Source organism: Amphiura filiformis, chromosome 18 (assembly GCF_039555335.1).
Source record: "Amphiura filiformis chromosome 18, Afil_fr2py, whole genome shotgun sequence".
NCBI classification, from domain to species: Eukaryota; Metazoa; Echinodermata; class Ophiuroidea; order Amphilepidida; family Amphiuridae; genus Amphiura; species Amphiura filiformis.
In genome coordinates this window covers 21328468-21340968 of record NC_092645.1, presented here as the reverse complement: position 1 = coordinate 21340968, position 12501 = coordinate 21328468, and the positions used below count along the sequence as shown (strand labels likewise).

Genomic DNA, 12501 nt, shown 5'->3' with positions numbered 1-12501 from the left:
TGCACAGAAAAGTAGCATTAATTTTATGTTGTTGCAGACAATGAATCACCCGAATTTGATTTTTGTCCAAACTCGACATTAAGAAACACAGATCCTGGAGAGCCCACTGCCATGACAGAGTGGTTAAATCCAATGGCCCGTGATAATTCTGGTGAAGATCCTACCATTACCTGTAATTATACGTCGGGATCAGACTTTGCTATTGGGGAGACGAACGTTGATTGTGTAGCAGTTGATAGCAGTGGGAATGAGAAGGAGTCTCAATTCGATATAAACGTTTTGGGTACGTCTGTTGTAGTGAATTTGAATTACCGGTAGAAGGTTTTTTATGTTTGAAGGCATAGGCACTATTTAAAAGGGTAATGATCAGAATAATTTAGTCGTTATTGAATCCAGCAGCATCTGAGCTGATTTTAATTTGGTAAAGAATATAACTTCAGAATGTATTATGCACATGTACATATGCACAAAAAAATAACATTACGCTTTGAATTGTATTTTCTTTTCTTTTGCAGACAATGAATCACCCGAATTTGATTTTTGCCCAAACTCGACGGTCAGAAACACAGATACTGGACAGCCCACTGCTAAGATTGAGTGGTTAAACCCCATTGCTCGAGATAATTATGGTAAAGTTCCCACCATTACGTGCAATTATGCATCGGGATCAGACTTTGCTATTGGGGAGACGTCGATTAATTGTCTAGCAGTAGATCGCAGCGGGAATGAGAAGGAGTGCCAATTCGATATTAACGTTTTGGGTACGTCTGTTGTAGTGAATATAAATTACCAGTAAAAGGTGTAAATTATTTATATTTTCCTTGTATGCGTTTGAATGCAAAACGGATATGGCCAGTATAATTTAGTCGTCATAGAAACCAGCACCATCGGAGTCACTGGGTTTAGTTGTGTATCTATGGTATCACTCAAGGTGAAATAAATAGACTGCAGAATCTGCAAAATCGTGCTGTGTGTTTGATATTCTCTGTTCCTCACTCAATTGGTACCTCCAACCTTCTCATTCAATTGCACTGGCTTCCAATCCAGGGCCGAATTTTTCTGCTTTATGTTTTCAAGTGGTCTTAGGACCGTTCCCCTAATTTTCTTTGTGAGCTTCTTACAACCTATGCTCCCGGAAGAGAAGGCTTGAGATCTTCTTCCGATAAGACTCTGCTTAGTCAGCCTAGGGCACGTAGAGCAGCTGGTTTAAATACCTTCTCTGTCTCTGGCCCGAGGGAATGGAATAAACTCCCTAAAGCCATTAAGGAGTCTCCATCAATTCCAGTTTTCCAGTGAACATGAGAGCTGCTCCCCAATATGGCTGCTATTCTTAACCAGAAAACATATTCGAGGTGGGAAGATTGCATCGTCTATCTGATCCACTACCAAAATGACTTTTATCTGGACCTATGCGCGGGAAGGGCGCAAAAAATATAATGCTGAAGTAGGCCAAAATTGTGACCTAAAAGAGGCCAAACGGAAGATGCACATCACCAATTTGGTCAATTTTATCCCGCACAGTGTCATCACCCCGATATCTTCATGGCAAAAATCGCCATGGTAGGTTGAATCCACTGCCACATTTTGTTCCGACCTTTGAGACGCATAATGAGCCGAGGGACATCCGACTACTGACAATAGCCTGGTAATTGACCTCTCTGTGTGTGAGTGAGCATGTATACACCATGGTGATATGCTTTTAGACTGCTTGCACGAGTGAGTGCAGCTAACCTACAGTTCGGCACATAAAAATCAGAAATATTTGTGTCAGTTTTTGAGTTCAAGACGCAATGGTTCTTTCACAAGAAGCAAGCTATCGACTATCATATCCGTTGAACACGTATATTCAAGTGCAAGGAACAAAATCTGGCTTCTTTAGACTAAATAAATTACGGGAGATATTCATCATTTTCTCTCCCGGTATTCAAAGAGTTATCGTCTGAATATCAAATCGTACATAGCACATTCGCATGTATTTGGTACGCTATTATATTACTAGTTATACTGTGACAACATTTCAGGGCTTCCGTCGGAAGGGCTGCTGAAGAATTTAGAACGTTCGATGTACAAAATAGCATGTCTCGAACGTGCGGGCGATATTTTACACATTGCTTAAGACGTTAATAAGTTGCTATGGGACATTTTCTTTTCCAGCACCTCAAGATTGTCATGAAATCTTAACCACATATGAAAAAAGCACGAGTGGTATTTATTGGATTTATCCTATTGTTAGCGGCACCTCTATACCAACACATGTGCAAGTATGGTGTGACATGAACACAGACGGGGGAGGCTGGACTGTGAGTCTTAAATGTTCCTTCTTTGTACATATTAATAAATTCACATATTTTAATGTATTGATTATTGATGAATACTACGTCTCATATGTATTGAGAATCTATACATACACATTGCGCATCTACGACTGTTCGTTCGTACACACGACTTTTATACGCATATACCGCATAAGGGCATATATGTACTCAACCAATTTTTGCGCGGTGGCGGTATGTGTCGTTAATACTATATTCAGTCATCTGGTCACACCCATTTTTTGCATGCAATTAGTCTGGCTTCGAAGTCGGAAGAACGAGCAAACGAGAGAAACCACCAAAACGTTTTTCGATAATTGGATAACCTCTTCCACAAAAAATGCGGTACGTTTTTTCAATCACAAAGTGGGCTGAGAGCGCAGCATAGTTACCAAACATAGGTATAAAACATTTTAACATAAGGCAGATATTACACCGATGACACTTGATTCACACCCTTGACAATCACACTTTTCACTTCAAAAATCAGAATTTACGGTAATTTTGTCTCAGGTGTTTCAGAGACGTGTTAATGGTTCAGAAGATTTTTTCCGTAACTGGGCAGATTATAGGGCTGGATTTGGTGACCTTGCTATAGAACATTGGCTTGGTAATGATAACATCTATGCCTTAGTTAACAATGGCAAGACCTACGAGTTGAGGTTAGACTTAAATGACGGCTTTGAGTGGAAATATGACTTGTATGAGTCATTTGTCATCAGTGACGAGGCGAGTGATTACAGATTGACGCTTGGAGAATATATTGGCGGAGTAGGTAAGGACATGTGAATCTTCTGTGTGTGTGGACTACATAGGCGTTGACTGTCGTTGACCCAGCAAATACAAAAGTTTAAAAATAGTTTTAAAGGGGTTATATTTCGGGTTTTGGCTTTGGTGAAAACAATTCAATAACATTAAAATGTCAAGTTATATAAAGTTCATTTAAAAGGAACAAAATTGTAAAAAAGAAGAGAGCGGGAACAAGTGTTGAAAATCACTTTGCCAATATTATGCAGACAAACTGAAGCAAACAAGGAACAACAAATGCAGGTAGTAAGTAGAGTTTGATGGCCAATATTTACTAATTCCAGATTTCTTCTGAGACAAGCAACAAATATAAGATATAAAAAACCCATTCCTACTACATTAATCTGCTGAATAAAGAGTATTAACTTGTTTGTTGGTGACTCCGTTTTGTGCCCTTTTGCATCTCTCTGCTGTCTTCCATGCCACGTTGTCTTGTTTCATATTGTCTGGTTTAAATGAATATTTTGTTTCTTTCGTAATATTTGTTATGTCTTGTATAATGCAATTTGGCCGTTTGGCTGCGATGTTGTATAGCTTAATACAATTATATCATATCATATCATATAACAGAACATTTTAGCTGGTAACCTCTTGGTCGCGCCGGGTTCGGGCTGGTAAATTTTCAGAGTTACCAACCAGACCTGGCTGTCGACTTGTGGAGGCTTATTTTATTCACTGGTCAGTATTCCTGTATCAAGCAGAAATAACGATGATCACGATGATAGCACATTAAGTAACCAAAATGAGTAAACAAATGAAGCCTACATTTGCAATGCCAATTAGTCACATCATTGCGTCACAATAATACTTACTCTTGCATTTCCCAGCGGGCGATTCATTCAAATTTCAGAATACCCAGGCATTTTCAACACGTGATGCAGATAATGATGTGTGGATTAGAGGACATTGTGGCCGAACATGCAAAGGTGGTTGGTGGTACAAGGCCTGTCATGAAGCCAACTTGAATGGACGCTATCTTTATAACGGAGGTCGTTATGATTCCGGTAGTAAGGAGGGTATGGACTATAGATCATGGAAGGGTTCTAAATATTCATTAGCTGCAACGGAGATGAAATTACGCCCCGCAATGCCTTAAAACACAATTTTGACTTGATGACAACAACCGGGATAAATGTACATTTAAGGATAATGGGTCGAGTATTTATTTAACAATACGTGTTTTAAATTGATTTTTGAGGGATTAGTGGATGAGCTAGCTCAAAACTTTTCAACGTGATATACACTGAATGGTCCTTTCGCTTGAAAAAAGTGTTTTTAAATTCTTTGGTGAAGGGTTGGAAAACATCAAGTTTTTTGAACCCCCTCAAAAGGGTGGATTTTTTATCCCTCTTTTATGGTCTAAATTGTTTTATCCCCCCTCCATCTGCATGTCCTAAAATGAAACCAAAATATATGTTATTAACTCATTAACTAAAAATGACCGTTTGGAGTTATTACTTATTGCACCCATACTAGTGTTGCACCCAGATTGTAAAGTGCTCAATTTTGTTTGATTTGAAGCACGATATTACACGATTGAATACTTAAAATTCATGACCGCTCCGCTCGCAAAAAACAAATGCCTCTGACTTTTACCCTCATTTGTTTGTCACTCTTTTTAGGACCCATTTTTATTGACCCCCTATATTTTCCATCCCCCACCAGAGTAATAATGAAGACTCCCTTAATAAATCCATATTTCCAGTTATTTCCTTATTTTTTATATTTGTATACGTACATATCAAATTCCTATACAAAGTTTGACACCATATATACAAATCTCATGAATACAAATACTACATGGTCTCAAGAAGAAAAAGGAGGGAAATTATTTTTCCCGGATACTGGCTACAGACCTGTCACCACGAACCCGAAGGGTGAGGGGTTGTATGCCTGTAGCAAGTACCATGTACTATTTGTTTTATTACACCTCATACATATTAATGAGATAATGGCACCAATTCATATCTATGTCACGGCTGTGTAATTGCCATTTCAGTCGGCGCCTATATATCGTCATTTGACTATTTTAAAGGGGGTAACCCTATTGGTTTTGGATATGGATTGTCTTTAAAATTACATATAATATCAAATATTGTCCCCTTTATGCAGCTTTGTGAAAAAAAACCGAGAGCATTTTCTACGTAAATGTGAATAAATAGCAAAATTTGCAACCCAATACTTGGTATGCGTGAATTGCATTCTGGGAAGGCAAGCAATAACATGTGCCGTAATTCCCCGGCGTTCGTCATGTGCCACGCGTGCGTGGTTGCACTGACATTAACCAAGCTCCACTGTACTTGGTACACATTTCAATAATACGGTGACATTTCCCCACAACCAGTCTTTTCGTGTTCGTCTGTATATCGTTCATGGTGATTTTTGTATATAAATTATGGCAAATGGCAATAGAGCTCAATAACAAAGCAAAACTGAAATGCCCCGAAGACAATGCTGGAAATGCCCGTATTGAACGGAAAATTTACATTTTTAAAAACTCTTTTTCGTACCGATTCAGAAAAAAATTCAGAAAAAAAAAGAAAGCAAATATATTTCCCCTTGCAATATGTACATTTCAAATGAATGTAAATAATTTTGGGTTTAAAAAATGGAGCAGAAAAAAAACCTATCACTACCGGGATTTGAACCGGGGACCTCTGGGTTGACAATACGTCGCTCTAACCAACTGCGCCACGCGGGCAGCTTCTAATTTCAGAAGGAATTTTCAAAGCTTTAAAGTAACGTTGTTGATCGGAAGTCTCTTCAGCAGTTATTGCGGTTCGCTCTTTTCATACAATGTGAATGACGCAAAACCAAACTAGCTGTTGAGGGGACTATAATTATCTACGATAAGCCTGTCCAGAATTCCAGTATTTAAGATTTAGAAGTTTAAAATTTTGAGTTCAACGCTTGACCTTTGACCTTTTTGGTAATAGCTCAAGAACGGTACATCCTATATAGATAGGTAAAACTATACATTTTCTGAATCCTTATGAGAGGATTACATTATAAATATTTTCGACACAATTTCATGTGTCTAGTTTGAAATTTGTCCCCGTGTAAACTTTAATGACCTTTCTCTCACCCACGGGACAATTTTTTGTTTTGGGAACAACAAACTTTGTGTACTAGGGACTTTGAGGATTACGAAGAAATAGGTTAGACAAATACATCATCTGGGTACATGGGAACAATAACTGGGTATTAGACTATTAGACTATTAATAAACTTTAGTCATGCTTTACCGGCAATATCAATTCAAGTGTTTTATAGGGTGTCTGTATTAGATTGAAATCTAAAAAAAAAAGTTCAGTATTTAGATTCTAACCATTATACATGTTTACTTTCAAATTATACAGAAAGCAAATGCATAATGCCTCTATGTATATGTATAAAGTTAATGTAGAAGTGTATAAAAGTGTTACAATGTATACTATTTACAAGATAAACGCATAGAAAAAGGAATTTAAAAATATTTAAAACAAATTATGGAATGTAGACAAATGTTGACAAACAAAAGGAAACTGACAGGTCGATATTATGAGTAGATATAATTAGTAACATATTTGCGGCGTGAGTGAAAAACAATGCACCAATTGGCAGAAGCTTAAGTGTATTAAACATCTGTATGCTATAAGTTACGTGAATAAAATATTTGGGAACACAATTTGGAATATCTTCGTCTTTTTTTTACCGATGTACCTTGACGAAATACGAGTAACTTCAGTAATAAGCCCCTTCTGCATTTATATACCAGTATTATACACATGACAACACACCGACACAATGAAAATCTATGACAAGTACCTAGAAACGATAGAAATATTCAGAAAACATCGGACACGGTGTGTCATATCCCTGCTACCCCCTCTATAGGTACCGCCATCTGAACGTTATAACCTTCTGAGGATTGATTCTTTGTTAAGCCTTTTGGGTGATGCCAGTTGAAATATCAACAGATCAACAAATAGGGTACATTTTGGATTTTTTTTAGTTTTCTTATTTTTAATATTGAGAAGTTGTATAACATGTTGAAAAGAAAACATTTCAACGGAATGGGGTATTGTTTCCTGTTTAATTTTATTATACATTTGACATTTGAGAAATGGTTTTTCATAAAGGATGCAACATTACAAGGAGTTGATCAAAACGATGAGATATATCAATATATTTTGAACGGCAAACCAGATAGAGTTTTAAGAATCGAACTTGTACAAAACTATGAGAAAGGTTGTCAATGAGTAAAGATGCCAAATATAGACATGTATATAAATGCTTTAAATCTTATACACATACACATGACGAAGCCAACTTATATACTATATAAGCAGCCCCCCCACTCTCAAACAAAATAATTTCTTAGTTCTGTTTAAATACGTAAAAAAGCGCAGCGATTTAGTGAGCTACGCACAGGCACAACGCCTAGACGTTGATCCACAAGCCTCAGCATTCCACAAATAACCATCGCAACCAGAATCAGCTCCCCGAGTTTCGTACGGGTTACAACGAGACAAATTAGCAGTGAGTTCATTGTTCAGGGAAATTTCAAGCTAACTCAATTACGTACACATTTGGTAAACACCTAAATTTGGGTTTGTAGCGGCCTTTCTACTTCTGAAGTATTTTTCCTCAGTCCATATTTTACCTGACATAATACCTAATCTAAGAAAAACAGTGAAGATTTTGGATTCGTTTTAAATTGTCACAGTGACTTCGAAAGTTTAATTTGATTTGGCAAACCATTCCATATATTTGGACCGTTGTCAAAATTGATTTCCCCACTTCATGGGTATTTGAAAATCAACCTTATTTCTGATGTTATAATTGTGATTTTCCCGATGAATTGTAAAAATATCATTTAAAGAGAGTGGTAACATACCATATTTATATTTGTACATACAAATAGCATATCAAAAATATTGAGCACATTAAAATTATCGAACAAAGGTTTAGATGGGCATAAGTACGAACTGTTTGAGATTGTTCTTAAAGCACGTTTTTGAAAACGAAACATTTTATTAAGATATATATTTTTGTTGGAATTTCCCCATAACAGCAACCCATATTTAAATATGGTTGAACCAGTGAGCAATATAGTATTCTTAGGTAAAAACGATTTGAGTTTGTTTAAAACGCCAGTATTCCTAGAACATGTTTTACATACATTTTCAATTTGGGTTTTTTCCATGATAAGTTTCCATCAATTGTGATTCCCAAGAACGTGGCCTCTCCCACACTGCTTAGCTTACATCCATCGAGGTATACATCATAACCATCTTCAATTTTATTCGTTTGCATACGTGTGCCCAAGTACATTAAGTTCGTCTTTTAGCGTTCAATGACAATTTGTTTGCTTTAAACCAGTTACAAACTTCCTTTAACTCAATATGTATAGTATTATACAGTACAGAAACATCTTTATGCGAGTAAAACATTGTAGTGTCATCAGCAAACAAGATTGTATTTAACAAATTTGATGTGTAGCAAATATCGTTCATATAAATAATGAATAGCAATGGTCCAAGAATAGACCCCAGTGGAACTCCATTGCCTGTATTTTAACGGTAAGCTTTCTTAGCCCAAGGAAGTATTTGCCTAAACGTGTGTGTGTGTGGGGGGTGACATTTGTGTCCCCCATCCCAAAGTGGGAAGGGGTCATGTTATTCTTGCCCCTCCCCTAGGGATTGACTTCCATTTCCATGTGTACAGGCAGCTAAACGAACCAATAGGAACCAATAGAAATACGCCCTGCAGTGAAACACGTGGCTGTATAAAATGTACCGCCGGCTGCTGAGTGACTGCTGCTACAAAATATACTGAATTTATAGTCCGCGAGCGGTGAGCGATTAGTATTTGACCGTTAAGCTCGCTTTTCCAATTCTATTGGCTAGAAACTAATCGCTATTTTATAATAGCTTAGCAATGTAATAAAAATCAGCTCAGTATGAATGCCTTTCAAAATCAGCGGGCAAATCCTATCTACCAAAAAACGTTTCAAAACGTAAAAAGGGCCCAAAGTTTAACAATTCTTTCCTATGTAGCTTTTCACCCTTTTTAAAACTTGGTCCCATTTATTCATAAATAACATTGAGACGGGTCATAATAATCTTTATACATGCAACAATCAACATTTAATAGTTTTAAGACTGTTCAAAAGCGGTGCAATATGACGTAGGCTATGTATTATCAAGAACATTATAGAAGGTTTATATTTTATTATATTGCGTGTTTATAAAGAGTAGTGGAGTATAATACTTAGGAAATCGACTGTCCGTCAATCTGCTGCATATAGGCCCTACATCTCTACATAAGGCGCAGAATCCAACATGACGATGAAAAATTTAAGAAAGTGAGTATAGAGGTTATCCACCAAAAAAAAACGTTGACAACGTAAAAAAAGCAGCAAGTTTAAAAAGCCCCCACCTCGGCTCACTTTTTGAAACTTGGTCCCATTTGTAAAAGATACTGATTTAAACTTTGTCATATTTATCAACTTAAAACTTTTCCAGAAGTGTTATGTATCTTTAATGTGCCGATGCGATATTAAGTTGTTAGCATTCTGGAACGATCAGAAAGGTAATTATGTTGTTCTTGGCCAATATCCTATATATGTTTAGTTTTATAATAATTATTAAGTTCATGATCTAAGATTGAATTAAACGAATAACAAGTAGGCATGTTAATGGCAATGATGCTATTATTTAAACGTTAAAAACACCGATTTGCTGTTGATATTCAAAATGGGACCAAGCTTCAAAAAGTGAGCCGAGGTGGGGGCTTTTTAAACTTGCTGCTTTCTTTACGTTGTCAACGTTTTTTGGTAGATTTTCTTTCTTTTTATGAATGTAGCCAAGCAGCTCTAAGCTTGGAAATTCATCGGGTTATGAAGTACTCCATAAAACGAAAAAAACGAAAAACAGATGTTTGAAATTATGTTATCCTTGATTTATGACAGTAAATAATTTAATAAAACTTTATCAGCCGTTTATTTTTAAAACTTGCTGGTCACAGCTACCGCGTGACTGTAATGTTAATAGGGATACATATACATTTTAATATACTTCAATTATTCAAGGCAACTAAGAAAATGTAAATATGAACAACACATACCCAATGTTGACGATGCCAGCGGGACACAGAGTCAGTCCGATTTACTTCAAATTGAAGCTGAGAAATGCGTGTATACATATGTAGCAAGGCGTATAGTACGGTTTGCTATCATTTACTCATCAAGGCGCTCCACCGTTATTATAAGGACTATGCTAATAATGTAAAGATTGGCATGTAGACAATAAACCGTACTTGATTGACAGAAAGTACTAAATTTGTACCTATTGCGGTTTGGTGGCACTTCTCTTCCAAACGCGACCAAGTCATGGCGGCCCGGTGAACAAAATGTGCATTGGATTAACACGGGAGTTGGGATAAGATTGTAGATTCCCTTTCTCATACAAATGCATGCTCCCCCGCAAGTAGAGCAAGTACTAAAATCAGAGCTTTTATATTTTTTGATATATGACGCTAACTAGTTCATCTTGTATACCCACAGTACAGCGCTACTAGTACAGGTCAATTACCTATGTGAGTGCCCCTGTGCTGTGTGTATACATGTAGTTAACAATAACTGCATGATGCAAATGTTATGCTTGTACTTATTTCTATTGGGCTCTGGCTGCAGGAACTCTTAAAGGGAATATGATAATACAAAGATGCAGTTAAATTGTAAATGTTTGAGATTTCGTATGCTAAGGGGAGTGATTTAAGACCAGTTTCTATTAAAATCCGATTTTTGTTTTCAATTTTAACTACGGTGTATGACATTATTGACATTTGACCTAAGCACCGTGGAAAAATATGACAATTGACTTTTTATTCCCTGTGATGAGAGGAACAACTTGAGATAAATTACAACAACGGTGTGACTATTTTTTTAATATTGTGACCTTCAACCCTTCGTGGGAACCACATGGGGACATATAAAAAAATGTAATCCAATCATATTCTTATCATTTCAGGTTTAAGGATGCCAATAAACATTGGTTCCACTAATGTAGGAATAGCGCCCTGTACTACTTGCCTTTTTATGGATTGATTACGACAAATTCTTGCATCTATCTGCCCTCTTTAACAAGAGTGCGGTATTTCATATCATTTATGAGAGACTCCAACCATGTTAAAATAACATGGACAGGTTCTGGTTCTGGTTATGTGATTTGCGCATGCGTAGCGTTGGTAGCAACGAATCGTCTCAGCAAAAGCGTGATTTTACTCGTGCTTAGTAACACATCACAACTGAAAACCTATTTTCTATATGAAATTTGGAAGACGGAATTCTACTGATTTACACGGAGTATTGTAAGTATATCGTTAGCCGTAAATGTCCATTGTATTCACTTTAGTATCAACAGTAAGAGTTGCGGTACTTTTTTATCTATTTGTTGATGGATGATATTGTTAGGTACAAAAATTTAAATGTTGTAAAGGCAAGGGCATTGAAATTAATTTGAATTTTCTGAAAAACTGTTTAAATTGCATTTTCTTGTTTTAGAGAATTAGTATCGGATGGACGCCCATAATAATTATGTTTCTCACTGATCCTGTGAAAATTAACTTTTTTTGTGGCTGTGGGTGTGTGTGGGGGAAGTGGAGTGGGTGGTGGTGGGTGGAGGGTGTGGGTGTGTGTGTGTGTGTGTGTGTGTGTGTTTTGGGGGGGTATTTATCGGCAAAAAACAAGGTTTCTCGGTCGATAAACTTGGTTTATCAAAAACTACGACAATCAAATTTTAAAAAAAAGCTTTTTTTTTCGATTGAAAAACCCGTTTTATCAAATCGGAAAACCAAGATTATCGATTCTATTGTCATAGTTTTTGATAAACCTGGTTTATCAGCCGAAAAAAACAAATTTATCCAAAAAAACTCTGACAATCGAATTGAGACACATGGCTTTTCGATTTGAAAAACCTGGTTTTTTTTCGATCGAAAACTAGGTTTTTTGATTGTACAATATACTTCCCATAGACGTTTATTAGTGGACCATACAACAGAGACATAACAGGTCTTAGAATGTGTTTAGGTTGATTTTGTTTGTTATCTATGCCCGTGCAACGGGGCATAGATATTCTATTTGTTGCGTTTAGTCTTCGGCTTCTTCTCCTCCTCCTTCTCCTTCTCCTTACGACCACACCTTTACTCTCCTCTAGCTCAATAACTAAAGTATCCTTGGGGCCCATACTTGGTACAATGATGGCCCCTGGCCCCAGGAAGTTTCTTAGGTTAGTTTCGACCCCAGAGTTCAAAGGTCATGGGCTACAGGGGGCAATATGTGTAAAATTTCAAACAGCTCTAGCTCAAGAACTACAACGCCCTCAGGGTTCATACTTAG

The 12501-nt window shown here is 36.9% G+C and overlaps 1 protein-coding gene across 1 annotated transcript; it reads left to right on the top strand.

Annotated features, from left to right (window-relative positions):
* Nucleotides 1-2158: 2158 nt before the first annotated feature.
* Nucleotides 2159-6786, top strand: LOC140139982 (ficolin-2-like). The gene is made up of 3 exons (XM_072161787.1): nucleotides 2159-2300; nucleotides 2826-3087; nucleotides 3947-6786. Exons 1-3 carry the CDS (start codon nucleotides 2274-2276, stop codon nucleotides 4213-4215), a joined length of 558 nt encoding a protein of 185 aa, XP_072017888.1. The 5' UTR covers nucleotides 2159-2273; the 3' UTR covers nucleotides 4216-6786.
* The last annotated feature ends 5715 nt before the right edge of the window (nucleotides 6787-12501 follow it).

What these genes read in the sequence shown, in the direction of transcription:
- LOC140139982 (XM_072161787.1), top strand. Translation starts at nt 2,274, where the DNA reads ATGAACACAGACGGGGGAGGCTGGACT. An exon ending in CAGACGGGGGAGGCTGGACT is followed by an intron (nt 2,301 to 2,825) that starts GTGAGTCTTAAA and finishes ATTTTGTCTCAG; the next exon opens with GTGTTTCAGAGACGTGTTAA. An exon ending in AGAATATATTGGCGGAGTAG is followed by an intron (nt 3,088 to 3,946) that starts GTAAGGACATGT and finishes TGCATTTCCCAG; the next exon opens with CGGGCGATTCATTCAAATTT.